This window comes from Maylandia zebra, linkage group LG14 (assembly GCF_041146795.1).
Source record: "Maylandia zebra isolate NMK-2024a linkage group LG14, Mzebra_GT3a, whole genome shotgun sequence".
Taxonomy (NCBI): domain Eukaryota; kingdom Metazoa; phylum Chordata; class Actinopteri; order Cichliformes; family Cichlidae; genus Maylandia; species Maylandia zebra.
Window position 1 is genome coordinate 35,697,729 of NC_135180.1, and position 21,193 is coordinate 35,718,921.

The window sequence follows — 21,193 nt, forward strand, 5'->3', positions numbered from 1 at the left end:
CAACGTGCATGAAAAATCACCGTGCAAGAGTTAAAGAGCGTGGCTAAGCCGTGATTCAACTTAAATTTCTCTGCTCGGAGAGAAAGCTGGAAGCAAAAGACTTTTTCTTACGTTTTCCTCGCATGTTGTGCAGCATTGTTCTCTGAATACTTGCTGCTGCCTCACCCAGGGAACACAGAGAGACACAGATGTCATCTGAAGCAGCAGGAACTCTGTCTGCAGATGTTTTTCTGTATAAAAAGAATACAAGAAGTGGTTGGGCGTAGCAATGAAAGCGCAAAATTGAAGCATCACAAACTGGTTTATCTTTATGCATTAAAAAACCAAACCAAAACATCCAATAACGCTCAACAATTAAATGTTTGTGCACAGCTCACTCTCATACTGATGCTAAAAAGCTAGTTTATAGCTTCATCTCAAGAAGGTTTGAATCTTGCAAAGTCTCATTGCATGACTGAGTCAAAAATGTTCCTAATGATCGGACACAAGTTTAATAATGAACGTCAGCAGCTCATCCGGCTCATGCTTCATCACAGCTCACAGGTTAGCGTAACGTGGGAAGTGCAGAAAGAAAGTGACACTGGGTTGCTTTGTGCAAAGAGTTAAACAGATAAAGGATGCGGTGGCCTTGAGCAGGTTAGTGTGCATCTTACACGAGAACCTGGCCGCCGCTGTGGGAGGAGCGGCGATTCAAAAGCAAACTTTGAACCTTGCTGTTCTTCTCGCTCTATGGTTAATTAGCATGTCTGTCTCTCTGTGGGCTTTTACAAGTTTCAACTTTTTAAAAAATTCCATTTCTGCATTTATTTTTTATAAACCATAGACTATATAAATATATATCTGAGGGTCTGTGGTGTCCACATTGTAAAGCGTCGACATTAGTGTCTGAGCTGCTGTTTGCTGGGTTTTTTAGACCCACCAGTGAATATATTTATATGAGAGAGTGGAGCTCCAACCTATCAACTAATGATAGCAAGCTTTGTTAGATGCACATATCAGCTGATTTGTCCTAATAGCTCCATACATCAAATTTCTATAATATCACTGTTGGAAGGAATCAACTAAAAGTGGGTGGACAGAACTTTAAAATAATGTATTTATGGAGCTCAAGTGTCCCTTTGGACCATAAAAATTGAATGCAGATCGGAAACCTTCTAAAAATGGGAAGATTGAAACTCGGTGAACCACGGGCCAAAAATACTCTTACACCAGCGTGTTTATTTCTGCTGTCTGGGTGGAATCTGCGTCTGTGAGTCTGCGGCGTCCGGCTCACTTTGGAGACATCCTCTGGTGGCTGTTAGAGGAACTGCAGTTTTTGGCACTTCTGTGTCGGCTTCATTTGTGAGGTTGAGGCTGACACAGATATGCACTCGTGTTTTTGTCTTTGCAGTCTCACTCTGGCTTATATTTATATTTTATCTATCCCATCTTTCAGCTTTAGACAGGCCATCTTTGCAGCGGTTACCACGATCGCCTCACAGCAAGAACATTTCTGACTTTTAACACGTTGGTTGTCTGAGGTCTGTTTCCTCCTGTGCCCTCTGGTTTCCTCCCACAGTCCAAAAACGTTGATGTGTGATTAACTGGCTGTTCTGTTGTATTCATGTTTACATGTGCTACAGAAATCCCACTCCGTACTGTATTCTAGGGCTGCCACGATTAGTCGACTAGTCACGATTACGTCGACTATCAAAATCGTCGACGACTGATTTAATAGTCGACGCGTCGTTTGAAGCTTTGTAAGATCACAAAAGACGCAGGAATAAGTAGCAGGATTTAAGAGTGTAATAACGGACTGAAACAGAAGATGGCAGCACTGCATGTACAAGGATGCCAGCTGCCGTTAAACCCCGAAGAAGAAGAAGTAGCTCCGTCCCAGCACAGCCCAGCTCTGTTGTCAACAATGGCGGCAGCTAGTTAGTTTTTATATTACTCTTATTATTCTTTCCGGGTCACAAAATAAACGTTTAACATATTTTCAGGCGAGAATGTAGCTGTGTAAACCTCAAATATCTGCTCAGTTTATCAAGACACCGCATATTTTCAAAAGCGCTCCGACGTTTTCGGAGACGTCTGTTACCCACTAGCTCGATAGCTAGGCGGAGGCTAGGCTAACTAGAGCCGTGAGAACACCGGACTCCCGGCAAATCGTTTTCAAACCCACCGCCGTCACTTAGCTTAAAATGTTATTGTTTGGCTTTTTTTTAGTATTTTATTTGTTCCTGAGTAAATCGGTTTGGCTGAGATTAAAGTTATAGTTTTTACACAGCTGAATAAACATCAAGCAGACAGCTGATTATCAGAAGTGTGAGATGCTGGAGAATATACTCCAGTGTCCTGTTATATTTTAGATAGCAAGGAGTTTATTAAACTTCACCGAAACAATCTGCAAACTTCATTAAACTTTAATAAACTATCATCTTGTCTTTATTTTTAATTAGCACTTAACTTAAACACTTAAAGCTGTAAGCTAATGATAGTTATATAAGAGCAGATGCTGCTGGTGCAATAAGCTGTACGCTGTATGTCCAATGGATGATGATGTGATTAGTCGACTAATCGCAAAAATAATCGGTGACTAGTCGACTATCAAAATAATCGTTTGTGGCAGCCCTACTGTATTCACATGCATTTTAGCCACTTTTCCCCAGCTGCGATTCACCCACCTGGAGCTTTGCCTCCTCCAGCAGGTTCTGGCTTCTGACCTCCATGCTGAGATATACAGAGGACAAATCGACTGTTTTTCATTGTGGTCAAATGTCAGGCAGCGTAAAGTGCACAGGGGACATTTGAGTTTTTAACAGCTTAGGGTGACAGAGGTGGCGTGAAAGGCATATGCCAGAGATCCAATGATTAGATAAAGAAGGCTGACAGCACAACACACCACTGAATGTCTGAACTTCTTTAACAACACAACAAATAACTATTATGGTACATGGGCTGGTTCTTTATACGCTTTATACAGCATGCCTGCTACATTTCTATGGTCCCTGCTAACATGGGTGAACTGCATGTACCAAATAACAAACACCTGTAGCTCATCTGCTAACATAGACAGCCATTTGCAAATGACATCATCGGATACATCATCAGCGCTCCAGATAAAGGTGGCGTGGCTACGTTTCAGCTGGCTGCAGGAGGGAGTGTCGTCATATCATCACCCTGACATGTCAAAAAATACTGATTTTAGCAATCAGCAAATCATGTAAGGACGCTAAACAAAGGTATGCAACATTTTCTCGACCCGAACAACTTGTCTGCAAACACTTGCACGTTAAAAAGGTTTTATTGTGAAGGCAAACACTCACTTTTCAGTTTCACTACTGCTCACGGAGAAGTTGGCGAGTGTTTGCAGACAAGTTGGCGTCCTGCATGCAAACTACTCAGAACCGCAACAGTGTGCAACCAAAGCTAACACAAGGAGGTTTCTATCTACCTGCCAACCAGGGAATACACATTTACCCAATCGTAGGTCTTTCAGCGACCACTCAGACTGGAGGGTCGTCTCCAGACCTGTGTGACTAAGGTCTTAATTTTTGACCCTACAACTTCACACACCCAAAGTGACGTGTCATGATGAGTCACATGACAGCAAAACCTCAATAGATAACATTTATTTTTAACAGTAAAAAACAACACCGAGCAGCAAATAACAGCATAGCTACGAAACAGGAAATCTGCAGCTTTGTCACATCCACCTCAACTTTGAGGTGACTGCCTCAGAGCTCTTTGTTTTTAAACTTATATACATGTTTCACTTCCAAAGAGCACTTTGAACAATAAGAATCTGAATCCAGTGAGCACTCCTACAGAAATACTAACTTTAAATACTGAATGTGGCCAGGCACTGCATTTAAAAGATAACAAACACACGCGACCCTGATTTAAATCCACCAGACAGGCCACCTGGAGTCCAATATCTGAGAACAATATCTGCAAAGTTAAAAGTGACACTCGTCTAGATGATGAAGCTGTAAATCCTTACCATTTAGTTATATGTTACTAACAGTTAGTTAATCCAATTCTTCCTACTGTATATTACTGTATACTGTCTGTGAAGGTTCTCAGTCATCCAGGTCATCGTAGTCTAAGGAGCTTGGAAAGAAAAGCGTCTGGACTTCTTTGAGTTGCTTGAAGACGTTTCACCTCTCATCCGAGAAGCTTCTTCAGTTCTAAGGGTCAAATGGTGGAGAGTCCTAATCATAATCCTCTACCTAATCATATTTAGGTAGAGGATCAGGGGTCCTTTGTCCCTCTTTGGGGGGGAAAACTCCCACTGGGTTTAAATCTGGGACTCTCCACCATTTGGCCCTTAGAATTGAAGAAGCTTCTCGGATGAGAGGTGAAACATCTTCAAGCAACTCAAAGAAGTCCAGACGCTTTTCTTTCCAAGCTCCTTAGATTACTGTATACTAGTATTCTTATTGTATATATTGTTCCTCTGTCTCTCTTGCTGCGTTGAGCATGTGTATGACAAAGTAATTTCCCTCGGGATAAAGTTCTTCTTATCTTATCTGTGACGTCTCTGAACATTTACAGAGCTCTACCGGCCTCTAGCGGAGAAACGAGGAAACTGCACGCTACTCCATATCAGTCATATCATCTTCATATACACATGTTAAATGACCTGGTTCTTCATAATAAGCGTAAATGTCGCCACAATTTCCTTTCAACATATGATTAGGGGAGAGCGCGAACGCAGTCCCCCACTACCAGAAATTATACAGTCGAGATTCCCACATTTGGGGAATTCGCAGGCTTTCAGCAAAGCCAGAGTGCAATGGCTGAGCCTCGACCTGAGAGAACCACCTTCTTGATCATGGTATCTCTCCTACCAGGTAAGTATGAGTTCTCCAGCTCACGCATAGGGAAGTGTTTCACACACAAACCGTGCACACTCACGGTGCTCACAATCTCACAATCAACACAAACACAGTCTGTAGGAAGCTGGGACTACACACTATTTATATATACACATGAAGCAGTTTCCAACAGAGCCCCATAAGGTTATTTAGCTTTACAAATACCGGGAGAATTTCCCATCATGCATTGCTGCATCTGCGCAACAAGAGCTAGCTGAAAGATAACTTTTTTCATCCATTTAACCTCCTTAAATCCACCAACAGACCACCAGGAAGTTCAGCTAACTCAAAGGTCAAGCACGCTGCTAAACGAGTTTGTCTGATACTCGGGGAAAAGAGGATAAATGCAAAAGTTTTCGAGTTGAAGCACAGTGACTTCCGGTCTTTTCGTTAACTGCTGCTAGGCAACCAACAGTTTCCCGCTACGGTCTCGGAGTATGAACAGCGCTGCTCACGAAAACACGTCTGTGAACATGTCCGAGTGCAACAAACAACCAGAAAACAATCCAAATAAAAACACTCTAAAAATTTACTCATTAACAACGACTGAATTCACTCAGAGCGAATTTTTGCTTTGGCGGGAGTTTATTACCTGCTAAAGACAGCAAAATCACGCGGGTCCGGCGCACATGCACGTGTTAGTACACGTGCTATAGAGTATAAATATACTATAAATTATAGTTTAGTTTAATAAACCAGAATATTTTTATATAAGAGTTGGCAGGTCGTCTTGTAATCGGAAGGTTGCCAGTTCGAGCTCCGGCTCAGACAGTCTCGGTCGTTGTGTCCTTGGGCAAGACACTTCACCCTACTGGTGGTGGTCAGAGTCCGGCAGCCTCGCCTCTGTCAGAGCGCCCCAGGGCGGCTGTGGCTACAATGTAGCTTGCCACCAACAGTGTGTGAATGTGTGGATGACTGGATGTGTAAAGCGCTTTGGGGTCCTTAGGGACTAGTAAAGCGCTACACAAATACACACCATTTGAAAATTACAATCACCCCCCTCATCTAATGACCACAAGAGGAAAATGCAAATGAACCAAAATTACTCATTAATCTGGACACAAGAACTTTTTGTAGTTTTTAAAAAGTTATTATTTTATCAATATACATATTTTTCCTCAATTCCTCAACACATAAACTCCAAACGCATTAAAAAATATATACATAATGGTCATTCTAATGTAACCAAATATCAGCGCCCCCTGTTGAATAATTTATGTCACTGCGCATTTTCCCGTCACGCTCGGAAGAAAAACATGTGAGTTGTGTAAATGAGCTTCTAAACCACTTACCTTAAAATGTAAAAGTCAAAGCAGGTCAGCTTTATAGGCAGGTAATAAACGTGGCAAACAGCACAGATAAGATAAGATACACAAGGGACGGAAGGGGTGGGGCACTTCAAGGTTAAAACGTGCTACATATTCCCAAAGAAAACCTCTGCAAAACTCCGGAGGAAAAGTGCCATTCTTCGAAGCGCCACACGCGGTCACCAGTAAGCCAATCAGAGAGCGCAGTACCATTTGAGTAACAGCAACTCAATTAATGAAAAAAATGGTTTGAATTCGTTGAATAAAAGTTTGCAATTTTATTTGAATCAAAACTATTATTTTAGAATTTTTCCTGTTATAAATATAATTTCATAGTGTGAACATTTTTTTTTTAAAAGAAATGTAAAATGAACATTTCAGCAGATCAATCTGAAATTAAGCTCAGATGTGAATATGTACTTTTTTCTGCATCATTTAGGCTGGAAATTATTTATGTACAAAAATCTATAAAATGGTTAAAGTAAAGTAAGCTCTGTCACCTTTTCTTTTAATGTGGTGTGCTGGACAACCAGCAAGCCCTGGTCACAAGACCTCAGGGACCTGCTGGGAATTTAAGGATGAAGAAGATCACTGATGTAAATTGGAGGTAGTCCGTGCTGAGCCCTGAAGGTCAGAATTATAATCTCAAAATGGACCCTGAATTTAATGGGGAGCCAATGCAGCTGGATCAGCAGGGGAGTGACATGGGTGTACCTGGAAGCCTTGGTCAAAAGCCTTGCAGCAGCATTTTAAACACCCTGCAGACGTTCCAAGTAAGCATTACTTAGACAGATACACAACGAGTTACAATGGTCTAAACAACACGAAACATGAAAAAGCATGTATAATCATTTCAAGTTCAGAACGTGACGCAATAGGACTCAGCTTAGCAATATTTCTTAAGTGGTAGAAACAGGAGCGGACCAGAGATTTAACATGAATATCCAAGGACAGAGCTGAGTCAAATGTAACACCAAGATTCCTAATAGAAGATTTAACAAAAGAAGCGAGGGGGCCTAAATCTTTTACTACCAAAGGTACAAATTTATCAGGAGCAAAGACAAGGACTTCTGTTTTCTCAGCATTAAGTCGAAGATAATTATCAGCCATCCAACCTTTGATATAATCTAAGCATCTCTGCAAGTTTTGAAGTTTAGAAACATCATGTGGCCTAAAGGAGATATATAGCTGAATATCATCTGCATAACAATGATACGAAATGTCCTTAAAAGTGCTGAGAATCTCCTAAAGAGGGAGTAAATACAACAAAAAAATAGTAAGGGTCCCAAGACAGAACCTTGTGGCACACCATAGGCAAGAGAAGCGAGAGAGGACCTGAACTTGGAGGTAGCCACAGAGAAGGATCGTCACACAGATAGGATTTAAACCACTCCAAAGCAGTTCCTGATATACCCACCCAGTGTTTTAGTCTATCTAACAGAATATGATGGTCGACAGTATCAAAGGCAGGTCCAACCACAGTAAAACAGTGCACTCGCCAGCATCATAATTCATCAATATATCACTGGACATCCATTTTTAGTAAAAGTTTGAATCTGTTCTGGTGAGTAAGCTGGAGGTTAATGGAGCAGAGGTGCTCATATCAAAAGCACGACGCACATTCATGGGAATCATGTTTATCTCATGTTGTTGAAACATGAAGGTTGGGTGTCTCACGGTGATTTAATAGACATGTTGGATTACTGGAATTCCCACAGATCCTGTCCCACAGTCAGAGGTCCTCACGCTGCAGTCCTATGAAATAATCTGAAAAATCAGCCTGACATTGTGGTGGTCCTGAGTCTGGTGATTCAGTGTTTTGTGTTTCTTTATTATGTTCTTGTTTATTCTGATTGTTTATTCCATTAAGATTTGCCATTTGGTAGGTTTCTGTTCTGTGCCTCCCCTGGTCCCACTTTTCTGTGTTCCCTCTGTCTGTCCACGATGTTACATCTGCTAATTAGTCTGCGGCTGTTAAGTTCTGTGTCTCGTCTGTTTACTTCCTGTTTTACTTTGTAGGTCTGTGCTCTCCCTGTCTCGTCAGTGTAATCAGCGTCAGCCGTGTCTCCCAGCTGTTTCCGCTTAGCTCTGTAAACCTCTTGTATTTAGTGTCTGCATCGTACCTTCATACCACCCCCGTTTGTTCTGTTTGCTAGTTTTTTTGTATTCCCAGTTCAGTTTGTGCACAGAAATAAAGCTGTTTAAGTTCAACTTTTTGTCTCTGCGTTTGTGAGTCCTGCATTTTGGATCCTCTCTCCCTGCACACAGCCATGACAGACATATGTTAAAGACTTTGTAGTATTATATTAACCAACGGAGCACTTTGCTCTCAGATTGCAGGCCTTACTCATGGTTTCAGGAGGCAGAACCTTCAGCTTTCTGTGGAACCACTTCCCAGTTCGGATCAGGTGACCCTGAAACCTCCCATAGTTATGCTGCAACAGGTCTAAGATGCTGACGGCTTCTATGATGCTCTCCCCTGTACTTTGTCTTTTCTCCTGCTCTGAGCTCCTTTTTGTCTTCTTTCCCCTCAGTTTTCTTTTTTGTCAGGAGTCTTTGTATAATTACAAATTATTTGTTTATGCGTGCTTTCTCTCAGTAAATATTCCCTTTTTCTGCGCAGCTTTTTAACAATCTTGCCTGCAGCTCAGATTGAAGAAGAAGAAGAAGAAGAAAAAAAAAACAACTGGTCTGGCCCCTGAGGTCAGATTGGGCCACCAAACAGCACGAGTTTAAGGATGTAAATAGCACCATGTGTTTGAGCATTGTATAGATCTGCTCAAGCCCCCGACCCACCCACACAACACACACACAGTTTATGGTGAGGTCAGTTTTAACCACTGCAGTCGTGTTTACGAATGAACAAACTTTCACTTCAAATCCAGAAACACAGGAAACGTTAACAACATCAAGTCTCTCTTTACACATTGCACAAATCTGAATCCCAATAATACTCAGCCATGACATTCAAAACACAAACAAGTTCAGAAAACAGTCACTGGTGTGGAGTGAAGAGAACAAGTTTCATCAATGCATGCAAAAAAGTTCCACAGGCACTTTAAAAACACAAAAACCGACGATCACACAGAGTCCAGTGAGAGGATTTTATCCCTGAGATCCCCCAGCAGACACGACGAGTTGATTTCCAGATCAAGACTTTTGAACATCTGAGAGATTTACACGAGTTCTCTCACAGCGATAAAACCTAAAACCTGACTTTGGATTATTTACGTCTATGTTAAACAAAGAAAACCTCGTAACCTAAAAAATATGTACACAAAACCAAGCTTCATGCAGTTGTACCTCTTTTTCTTGTAGCTTGACATGCAAAGGACAGTTTAATCACATCCACACATGAGAAAAACGTTCAGTTCTTAAGCAGGAAATCAGTCTGGGGAGCCAAACCCTGAACAAATACTGGGACTGCATGTTCATGAGTTAGCTACCTTTTAATGATTCCAGTTTCATTTTCATTTTCCTTTAAAGCGCTAACGTTGACTTGAAATGTGATTGACAATCGCATGAAAAACTCGTTCTCCCACTAAGGCAGCTCGCAGGAACAATCAGTCTGACAATATTGACTTTAAAAGCAGTTTTAGTGGCAGGAGGAGGAGCGGCTCTCCTCTGAGCGCCTCGTCTGGTCTCTAAAGGAAGAGAAAGCTCATCACTTCGGTCACGATGAGGGTGGAAAAGATTCCACGCTCAGGTCTCCACAGACGCTCCCTTCTTCTCTCACTCGTGAACGAGACCCTGACTGGAAGGTAAACTTTTGTCTGATAATCATGGAACCATACGGAGCTCCTGAAATGACTGTTTTTGAAACACGACGTGATCAGTTAGGACCAGAACTGACTGTGTCACGACTTGAGACTGACAAGTCAACAGGATAAACGATCATAATTTACAAAAAGAATTTCACGTTTTATTAAATATAGCCTGAACCTTGCAGCTGAGCTCACAAGGCCATCGGGAGAGTGTTTACCGAGGTCACTGAAGGCTGTTTTCACACAGACAACTAGAAGTGTTTTTGTGGCCCAAAGCGCAGGTTTATCAGACTCTGACACTATGTCCATGAAGATGTTCCATGCATTAAGTCTGTTAAACACCCTGAGACACAGCAAAGGCCAAAAAAAGAGAACACACACACACATATATTTTTTTAAGTCTGAATCTGTCATTGAGGTTGTTCAGGCTTATTTTTTGGCTTATTGATGAAGTCCTGGGAGATTTTTCAGCAGATAGAGCGAGAACCGTGAATGTACAACAGAAAGAAAACAACCTTGCATTGCTCTGATTCCCTGCTTTGTTTATGCATAAAAATCCTAACGAACGACCCTGCAGGAAGCTAGATTCTCACAGGGAGCAGATAAGGGCGACCGAGGCAGCAGAGGTGGAACCGGGTCACAGTGTTTTTATAAACAGATGTTTTTATAAAGTTCTGCATTCGGGAAGTGGCTGTGTAAATGAGCAATGCATACATTACATAATACACGAAGGCTGGACCAAAACACGTCAGCGGGAACATAAAAGCATCGTCAGGAGGAAAGATGTTCCCAGTGCGACCTTTCAGGAGCTCCATATTCAGTGATTGTGTGTCAGAAAATGTAAAAATCCAAGTTAAGCTTTCATGATTGTAGTGTTTGAAATTGTCCTTAAAAAAAAAATTCAGAGGAAGTCGAAATCAGTACCATCGGGAGTTTTAGCCAATCATCCTCCAGCGTCCTGCCATTTTTCCACGATCTACCGGACAGACAAAAAACACACTCTCCATCCTCTCTCCTCTGAAGAAAACGATTTAAAGTCTGAGTTTGTTAATCCCACGCTGAATCATCACATCGGTCTCTGTCGGAGAACGCCTCCGTCGCCGCTTCCTGCTGCATCGCTGTTCTCTTGCAGCAGAGGTCTGAGCTCTAAAAACACACAAATAAGCCCGTCTGTTACTGAAATGGACCTGAAAACCTGTCTGTAGAGGTTTGTAAAAACAGAGTTCACAGTGCTGCGTCAACTGTTCACAACTTACAATTTAGTATTTAATAAAAGATCAAGTACTGACTGGGTCATTGAAGAATATCAGATTTCTCTGCCAGATTCCAAAGAGCTCGAGTGGGAACTTATTCTTCTATTTGTAACAACTTTAATATTAAACCTGAGGCTGAAGCCTTGAAACTGCAGCTGTTATTCATATTCTGGAATCGCAGGGAACTGGTTCTGCTGGTTGAACCATCATCTCCTCAGAAACCTGCAGTCTGTCGCTTCTCTGTCCCTCCGGTAAATAAACACCACTGTGATGTCAGATTATACTTTATCATCCACATCCTTACGAGAGCACCGACTCCTTCCAGTGAGATTTCAAAGCCGTTTCTTTTCTCACCTTTCATCTCCGTTTCCGTCTTGCTGCAGTTTTCTTTGGACGAGTTTGGACCCTCGTCGTTATCAGGCATCGCTGAAGCACTGGTGGGTTTCAACCCGTCTACGTTGTCCATCTTCACCAGGCAGAGATTCTGCAGCAGGCCCATGGGGTCGAAGCTTTCTCCGGCGTGCTCGCCTCGTCTCCTCAACATCTCCAACACCTACGGCCAGAAATCGTCAGGGAAGAAACGCACCATGTAGGATACTAAAACATGCTTTATTTAAACCCGGCAGGGCTGCAGGAACACCACAACAAAACACAAGTGCATATATGAAGAAAGCTAAAAATGTGCCTCCAATTCAGTTTGCAGTACTTTTTATGTGTTCATGCATGTCCAATAACCACAAAGTTGATTCTCTGGACCTGCACAACGCTTTCAGTGGGAGAAATGTGTCCTCACTCATCCGCGCCTCAACTGGCCGCACGTTTCCACAACCTTATAAACGCTAACGTTGCGTAACCATAGAAACCAGTGCGATTACATAACAATGAACCACGAGAGCGTCATCATAAATGGTCAGTGGTCATGTGGGCTATTCACAGGGAATGGATCACGGCACTGTGGATGATAAAAGTCACACTCTTATAATACTGTTTATAAGGTCTGCTGAGACTTAGTGATCAAAACGCTTCTCACAATGAAAATGTTCCATCCAGATGAACTGAAACAACTTTCTGAGATATTTTTTCCCAGTATTAGAGTTACCAAACCACATGTAGGACAAAGAGCATGCTTATGTGGGACAGTTTCTGACAATGAAGGGTAAACTGGGAGAGGTTTGGCATTTAACATGTGAAGGAGTCATATGCACTTTGTTTTCTTCTAACAGGCATAAAAGGATGATGTTTGGTTTCATGCTCTCATTCATATGCTCACATAGTCAGAGAGCCACGATGCCTTTTTTTTTAGCCCCGAGTTTCTTGTGCAACATCTATTTAAGCCAATCAGAATGTGGGATTTTATCACAACACATGAAATGGGAGAATGGGACATAAAGAGGGAAATCGGGTCAACGTAACTATTCCAAACACAACAGAAGGATCTGGTTTCTCATGTACGAATGATTTGATTTTATGGTCAAACAACTTCACATAAACACAGACCAAAATGTTTCCAATGCTGACAAAGTTCGGCCGTTTGTCATGTCTGATGCTTTAAAATACACACCTTCATATATTTGTAGGATTTCAGTTCACTGATGTTCTCCTCCAGTAGGAGCAGGTAGAGCGAGAGATCGTCACATTGGCCACCGGGTTTGGGCAGGACGCTCACAGTGGGCAGTGATTGGTAGGTTTCAAGGAAGTGGGCGTGGTCATAGCAGTAGAGGGGACGCAGACTGGCGTAGATCACAACTGGAATCAACGTGGCGAAGACGATCAAGTTTACGAAGCTGAGAAGAGTAATCAGAGAGATGGAGGCCTTAAGTATCCCAAAAGACCAACCTACTGGCATAATGGCAACAAAAAACTCTTTTTATCCAATGAAATGTGTCAAAAATGTGTCTTTTGGAGACTGACTCCTCTTTTGGAGCCAGCCTCTAGTGGGCGTTAGAGGAACTGCAATTTATGCCACTTTTTTTAACCCCCTGCCTGGTACCTGCAGTCTGCCATTCCCAGTTTAATGAATTTCAGTTTTTACTATTCTTGAAAGCAAGAGTTCAGATCTAATCATTGCACCACAGGTAAACTTGTTTGTAAAGCACAAATCAAAGCTTATTCTGATTTTTGATGCATAAACTCTTCAATGCAAAGCTCAGGAAAATACCTCAGCAAGGAGAAGACTCCCACGGCGATGAGCTTACACTGCACCCTGTCGGGGACGCCGGTGTCTGACTCGAGCAAGCCGACACGCAGCTTGCAGCCGAAGTCGTCTGTAGTGGAGGCCAGGCGGAGGTAGTAGCCCAGGCAGACGCAGGCGCAGAGCAGGGTGAGCAGAGTCAGAACGCGGCACAGGAAGTAGTAAATGATCAGCTTCCGCGAGCAGCGCTTGGTCATCAAGAACTTCTCCACCATTGGGTAATTGAAGCAGCCCTCGGTGGGATCGCTGTGGGAAGAAAGGGTAGAAAGAGCAGATTAAAGTGAGGTCGTGCTGGTTCTTTATGGATTTGCTGGTAAACACACAGTCAGACCAGTGGATGCAACAGTTATTCCACTGATTGGAAGCTTTTTGCCATGCTCCCAAACAATGAAGTGCATCCTTCCCACCCTGTTGGCTGTAAAGTGCTGTACCTGTCAGCGGACGGCTGCTCCGCTGTCGCCATCCGTTTGGCCAGAGTGACGGCGCGGTTATAACAGCGGTCCAGCTCCTCCATGATAAAGGCGAGGTCAGACTGCAGGAGCGGCGCAGCGCAAAATCTCCAGAACAACGCCGGGGCGTACATGAGCACGGCCACCAGCAGCAGGATGTAAGGAAAGAACTGGAGAGAGGACACAGGAGAGGAGGCAGCAGAGCTTTAAATAAGACATAAACAATCACATTAGCGGTGACGTTTCCACAAATACGACTGCTGATAAAAGAAAGGTGTGGACAGCTGACACACTGACACCGAGGCTGCTGTTATGCTGGTGTTTGCGTTGATAAACTAATGCCTGATGAAACAGACAGAGATAACAGTTTCACTTTCATAGAGAAATGAGAGAGTGTGTGTTCAGTTCTCTGGTCTTACTGTGGAGTAGTATCTCACATCATAAACCATAAAGTTTACAAGTGCTTTAAGAAATTAAACAGATGTGAATAAACTGAAATGTTTATTCACTAAATGTTTAATCTTCTCTCTGGCTCTGTAGCAGAGACCCTCAGCCAGCCGGCCCGATTACTGCAGTGGGATTTCCAGCAAAGCCCTGAAAGATCTCCACTCTGTCCAAACCTTCACCTTCTAACAGGCTCTTAGCTCTGGGCACATATCACCCCCACCCTCATAAATCTCCACTGACCCCTCAGCACCCCTCTGACCTGCTGCACCCAACCACGCGTCTGCTTTCTATCCCTCGCCTCTGGGCTCAGAGCCTTCACTGTGGGCTGAAGGCTCTGAGCTTCACATCGACCTTTTTATGAAACATTTAAGAGACTTCTCAAAACTCGCCTTTTTGTTTATTGATGCTCTTATATTGAGTGTCAGCTTGTTTCTGTTCTTTAGGTGACAGATATTAATACGGTTCCATTTTGCTATTGAAACTATGACAGACAGATCACAGACAGATCACTTGGACTGGGTGTAAAATGTGGCCTTTTTAAGAAGTGACAGTTTTATGTGGATGCCTCCACGTAGTCTCCAAAAATAAAGTGAATTAAAAAGGGTGGAAACAAAGTTTCCCATGGCGATCACACTCACTTAATATCAACTCTTTATTTTAACAAACAAACAAACATTTTTAAATGAAAAACAAAAAGAAATCAGCAGATTTAGAGAGGGAATGAGCCAAGAGTGAAAGTGTGAAGGCGAACCGATAGTTTGATTTGAATCTAAGCTTCTCTCTGTGATTAGGCTCCAGACTCCAGTGGATTTTACTTAGAAATGAAACCAACTACAGACTGAGTGACATAAGAACCACAAACCCCCCCCAAAAAAGTGGTGAATCATAACAAAAGAAAGATATGGGTATGCCCTTTCTCATTAACGACAAAAACCTGAACCATGAAGAGGACTGGTAGAGCAGACTCACGTTTCAAACCCGACAGAATGAGCTGAAAGGCAGAAAGCAAAGCTCTGAGGGTTAACTGTGCTTTTGTGCACGATCAGCTGTTTGATCGTCAGTTTCTTGTGCAGGTTTATCCGGTGTCATTATAGAAAGATCGTTGTAGGTATGTAAGGAAACATGCACGCCCATTACAGTCCTCAGAATGCACCCTACTAAAAATATCCGAACCACACCCTGAAATCTCAAACCCGAGGCTGCCTGTGAACGTCAGAAAGCTTTCCTTTCACTCTGAATCAAACACAGTGAGATTAAGATGGCTTACACCTTTTCAGTAACTGTAGCACTGTGTGTGTACCTTGTGCAGCCACAGAGGTAGAGTCTGCGTGTGCACGGCCGCCCAGCAGAAGGAGTCCACATAAGCTGCCTGCCTCCATGAGAAGTTAGTCGGAGCAAAGCAGCTGATCTGAGTACCTGAGAGAAACATGGAGACATGAAATAAGCCCCAGCAGCAGTGACACGGCATAACCTTAAGTCCACAGTCTACTTCCTGGAAACAGATCAGGATTCTTGCAAGACCAGATCTGTCTGTGGTTGAGTGGATTTCTTAGAAAGATTTCTCACAGAATGAAGTGACCCAGACAGGACTCGTACAGGTTCGAGTTAAGACTGTAAGGCTTTTTAAACATGACTGTGAATAAAATTGAAGAAAACATCAGTCACACGGCGTTAGAGACGCCAGCTGGTTGGTTCAGGAGATGTTCTGTCAGAAATGCCAGGCGATGAATAAAAGGCCTTCTGTAGGTTCTTTCATCTCTTTTAAACATTCATTTGTTGTTTGTCTGAAACTTGTGTTTTCATGCTGCTGTAAGACAAATTCAAACACACCTGGAGTTTAGCATCTTCCCGATGGACACCTAGACATGTGGACTGGTTCCAAGTTCAGATCTTTAGACCACTTTAGACCCACACAGACAAGATCCGAGGAACTAAGCTACCCGAGAGGCTAAAAAGCCCAACTGACCTCATATTTTATACAGGAAATCTTTTTATAAACCAATGTGTATGTGTTTATCACACCTGTGCCGTTTCCTTTATCTATGAACATAATTTCTGCATCTGCCACCAAAGTACGGACACAATTTAAGAGCAGCATGGAAGAAAAACTGCAGGTAAACCCAAGAAGCGAGGACAGAAAAACGGCCACATGTAAGCAGAAGCAGCGTCAGAGGAAATGGAAGTGTTTTAAGGAGAAGATATTTATGAAAAGGGTAGAACCGTCTGTTAGCCGACACGCACTGAAAAACATCACGGGGCAGTGATTAGAAGCGGAAAACTACAGAAAATGAATAAATGAAAAGCTTTAGGAGAAGAAAACTGACAAAAACGTTTCTATGATTAGAAATATGACAGTGGCGCGTACAGATGTGCAGCTGGAGTCTCTTAAAGGCTATTCAGGCTGGATTCTGTGACTTCTGATGAACTCTTCTTCATGAGATTACCACCTAACATTTAACTATCACACAGTCACCTGCGTCATGGAGCCAACTTTGCTCGTTCCCCCGGCTTCACTCACCGACTGAGACCTCCTGAGCGAAGGCCAGAGAGATGAGGAGGAGGGGAAGGCCCACGGCCACGCAGGTCACGATCTTGTCCACGGCGAGCTCCGTTCGAACGTTGCGGTATCGAGCCTGGTTCGGGTCCTTCAGCAGAAAGTCGCTGAACACGTACTCCGTAGCCACGTGTGCAATGGCCATGTCTATGCTCTGCTCTTACCTGTAGACACAAATCAACAAGCATCTCCGTTAGCACGTCTCACAGAGGTAATGCGGAATCAGCTCACTCTGTGCCATGACTTTGGTTGTTTTACCTTCATACTATGAAAACGTTTGGCTTAAATCTGATGCATTTTCACAAATGTTTTGCAGTATTTTTGGGTACTGATGTCTTTAGAAATAGCAGATATTCAGAAACTTTGACATATCCTGTGATATTAATGATCAAAGTTGGTTACAGAAAAATTTGCTCGAAACAAAATATTTTTGGCTTTACACTGAGACGCTGAGTGTGGGCTTGTTTTCATCTGGCTATCTGTTGTACTTCTGAAGTTACGAGGGTGTGAAACATGCTTCGAAACTACGAATTAAAAACTGTCAAATTTCGACCCACACCCGTGCACCTCGAGGGCCTGTAACTGTGAAAACGGCCTTTATATATTATATTAAATTGAGTTTGCACGGCTCTGACATGTTCCCCGAGTTCCCGTCGCCTTTTTGCCAGGCAAATTTAATGTGAGCGATGCAAAGCAGCACACGAGGTGAACGTGTCCTGTTACAGCAGCTACTTAATTTCCCAGCTCGCTGCCTAATATCGCTTTAACGCAGCCATAATTAAATAATGCACTAACATAATAACCTGTATTAGTCTTTAATTAGACATTCCAGATTCCATAATGAGGTTTTGCTCATTTTGTTCGCCAACAGCAGCTTTATTTAACTCCACTTTCTCCTGTTTGTCAGTGTTCACTCCGTGAGCACTTTATTAGGATCACGGCTCCATGTGCATTCGTGCAAATTAGCCAGTCATGTGGCAGATTCAGATAATTTGTGTAAACTCTATTATTACTCAGAGTCACAGAGATTAAAGTTGGGATAATCTACGGGAAAAGAAAATCATCACAGACAGAAAGGACACGCTCCATCTGCAGTACTGAGAATATCTGCTAAAAATGAAAGGCAAACCACAGCCGATCTACCGTTTTATCTAAAGTGTCTGTATTTAAATCAAACTTTGACTTCTTGTCTCGATTATTTAGAGCTGCTGGTTCACATGAACCGAAATGGGCGCAGGGGGAGGATGAAGGAGCCTCCTCACTGGACATTTCTTTGGTCTTTGGAGGAAAAACCGCTCACACCACTTAGTGAAGGTCAGACCACGTTCCTGCTCCACTTCCTGCAGAAAACTCATAATCAGCGAGCTGTCAACATACTTTAAGACAACTCTTGGTCCACGACAGCTCTGACGATCGATCCCTGAGGGGATCCAGTGCAGGGCGAGAAACTGCTGGACAGGGTTTTATTGAGGCCGACCCTCTGAACTCAAACTTCCATCTTTGGGCACCTTTATTTTTTATTTTATCAACTGTAGAAAAGCATTAAACAGGCTGGAACAGTCAGGCTGTGCCACTCCGAGTGACCTTCGGCATAAATTCAACATGTTTATGGAACGAGGCTCAGCTGTGAGCATCACTTCAGACCCTCAGCAGTGTTTTCATGCTCAGCTCTTAAAGCCGGCACTCAGAGACACCGACAGTCATGTCGATGTTTTCCTCCATGATTCACGGTGACAGCAGACGTTTTCTGGATCTTGTAGTGTGTTTGGTACGGGTTCTGTCTGCAAAGCAAACTGCTCTACAGGGATATTGGTTTCATTTTGCTCTACTGAACAAATATTCCAACAATTTCCTCTTAATAAACTGAAGCTCGCACACAGTTTCACTTGTCAAAGGGTCAAAAATAGCAGGAAAACACACAGACCTCTGTTAAGTAAAGCAACACAGCCTCTTTGTCTTCACCGTGTGTGCCAGTCCTTCTTACATCCACAGTTTCCCTCCTGATCTAAATATTCATCATGAGCATTTCTTGGAAGTCTGGTTAAGCTGAGAACTTTTGCTCTGTAGTCATTAACATAACAGCACAGAGCTCTTTAAAATCACCTTCTGTTAAAGCCTGGAGCCTCACGGTTATTATCCACAGCGTTATGCCATGAACAAAGATTAAGATTAGTCACTATGAGTCATGAGGTACAGGCCACTTCAGCCACCAGCGCCGCTGCTCCTCAGCTGTGCAACCTCAGACTCGTGGAGTAAAGCGAAGCCTGATTTTAATAAAGAAGGATTTCAAAACTCCTCGTGATCATCTTCCCACGACATCATCGGCCTGCTTTGTTTGCTTTACTTGTTTGTTTTCTTCATTTTTAATGCAAAGTCTTCATTATTCTCAAAGATGGGCTGACTACGTAACTCCGGAGCGTCAAACATGTTTTAGTTCAGGAGACCCGACCTGATCTGAAGTGGGAAAGACGACTGCATAACAACACACGTCCCTCCAAAGGTTTTAAAGCTTAAAGAAGCAGAATTAGAAAATACAAGAAGAGTACTTCAATTTGTCATGAATTGTTGTACTTGGGAAGTAAGTTTTATCAGGCTAAATATACCTGATGCTAATGACAGTGTTACAAAACCTCATGTCAATCTCCATGGCACTTTTAAAAAAATACAAATCAGGGTTGGAGTTTGTTTCCTGCCGCGTGTCTTAAGAGCTTGAAAAAAGAAGGTAACACTGTGGTTATGAAGGGGTGGGTGTGGTCAGCAGCAACACTCAGGTATGCTGTAGTGTTTAGGTGATGATCAGTTGGTGCCAAGAAAATATCCCCCACACCATCACACCAGCAGCAGCCTGAACAGCTGACACAAGGCAGGATCCATACTGTTCTTTATGCCAAATTCTGACCCGACCATCTGAAACCCACAGCAGAAACTGACACTCACTCCTTCCAACCTTCTGTTGTTTAACGTCGGTGCCCCGTGTGAACTGTCGTCTTAGCTGAGAACAGGAAACTGAAGCAACAGCGATGCACCAAAAATACCGAGAGGTTGTGGTCTGGCCCTGCAGCCCATCTGCCGCGCGCTCCGACGAGCTGTGGATTCAGAGATGTGCTTCTGTGTTATCTTGGCTGTAGCACGTGTCTGTTGTTTGAGTTACTGTTACCTCCATATCAGCTCAAAGCAATCCAACCATTCTCCTCTGCCATCAGCGACACCACTTTACTCCAAAAACTGCCGCTCACTGGATATTTTCTCATTTTCTGACCACTCTCTGAAACACTCTGACCCACCTGTCTGGTAGCAACAACCATGCCACGTTCAAAGTCACTTAAGTCACTTTTAAGTCCCCATTCTGATGCTGTTTGAAAATCAGCTGGTCCTACATGTCTAAATGCACTGAGCTGCTGCCATGTGATTGGCTGACATTTCTATTAATAAACAAATGGAAAAGTGTACCTTATAAAGCTATAGATAGAATTTAATGTCACAGAGGAAGGACAGAAAACCTTTAAATGTAGAGTTTTTGTATCTAAACAAGGTTGCTGTTGTTTTTTTAAATCTCTTAATGATTTTTGACCTGTTTGTCTCCATCTAACAATAATTCCAACCTTCCAGACACGTTCCCTCCTCTGTAATGCATCACCATAATGAAAAATATGGACTTATTAATAATTGTACTTTCACTTTCACACTTTAAAAACCGCCGGTGGACCGAAAACGACCGGTTCTGGCCGGCGGGTCGCAAGTTTGACACCCCCGACGGCTGGGGTGGCTAACAGCGATGAAGCGGCATAAACAGACGGTAGAGTGACTTTTAACGAAGCTGTGATTTACTCAAAGCTGGCACACATCATAAACCCGCGCTTACCTGCTGCTGCTTCCGTCAGGTGTGTATCAAAGCGTCATGGCCGCGGTGGAGGCTGTGTGCAGCGGGAATCACTTCAGGTGCTTTCCAGCGCAGCTGCTCGGCGGTGTGGCCGCCAGGCATTCAACAGATAGAACAAAACAACTTTCGAAATCAATCCTCTTCCTGTAAGACTCAAAACTCCTTCCGTTCATCTTCGTGATGCCTTCACATTGGCTCAGAATTTTCCGATCTCTTGCTGCCTTCAAGTGCAGCGCGGGATTTTGTAACTTGTAGCTCGGGAGTCAATCGGCGAGCAAACTCTGCTGAAAAATCTTTCTTTCTTTCTTTCTTTCTTTCTTTCTTTCTTTCTTTCTTTCTCTTAGTAGTATTTTATCTGATATATAGTAGTAGAAGTATTTTATCTGATATATAAATAGTCACTGATCTTAAATTTATTGCAGGCTACACACATCAGAGTTAGGTGCTCATCCAGAGGATGCAGCACTAACTTTTATACACTCTCCG

At 43.0% G+C, this 21,193-nt stretch overlaps 2 protein-coding genes and 1 non-coding gene across 4 annotated transcripts in view; all 3 read right to left on the minus strand.

The window, feature by feature from the left end:
* Positions 1 to 2,763, minus strand: part of map4k1 (mitogen-activated protein kinase kinase kinase kinase 1) — a 51,301-nt gene extending 48,538 nt beyond the window's left edge. Inside the window, exons 1-2 of the mRNA XM_076873443.1 lie at positions 2,667 to 2,763; positions 112 to 230 (exon numbers count right to left, since the gene is read on the minus strand). Coding sequence (XP_076729558.1) covers positions 112 to 230; positions 2,667 to 2,748 — 201 coding nt within the window. The 5' untranslated portion in view covers positions 2,749 to 2,763. The remainder of the gene's footprint in view (positions 1 to 111; positions 231 to 2,666) is intronic.
* Positions 2,764 to 4,681: 1,918 nt separating this feature from the next.
* LOC111501261 (U1 spliceosomal RNA) lies at positions 4,682 to 4,846 on the minus strand. Its single transcript, XR_002721447.1, has one exon. It is a non-coding gene; the product is annotated as a U1 spliceosomal RNA (small nuclear RNA).
* Positions 4,847 to 8,984: 4,138 nt separating this feature from the next.
* Positions 8,985 to 20,852, minus strand: LOC101468551 (pannexin-1). 2 transcript variants are annotated; one of them, XM_004569643.5, is made up of 8 exons: positions 20,690 to 20,852; positions 16,792 to 16,991; positions 15,574 to 15,689; positions 13,809 to 13,996; positions 13,345 to 13,623; positions 12,748 to 12,970; positions 11,541 to 11,739; positions 8,985 to 11,079 (listed from the first exon to the last, which is right to left on the minus strand). In XM_004569643.5, the coding sequence occupies exons 2-8, from the start codon at positions 16,970 to 16,972 to the stop codon at positions 11,000 to 11,002; spliced, it is 1,266 nt and encodes a 421-aa protein (XP_004569700.1). In that variant the 5' UTR covers positions 16,973 to 16,991; positions 20,690 to 20,852; the 3' UTR covers positions 8,985 to 10,999. The 2 variants fall into 2 exon arrangements, with proteins under 2 accessions (XP_004569700.1, XP_012779687.1); XM_012924233.4 differs by lacking the exon at positions 20,690 to 20,852 and adding an exon at positions 19,765 to 19,924.
* Positions 20,853 to 21,193: the final 341 nt, after the last annotated feature.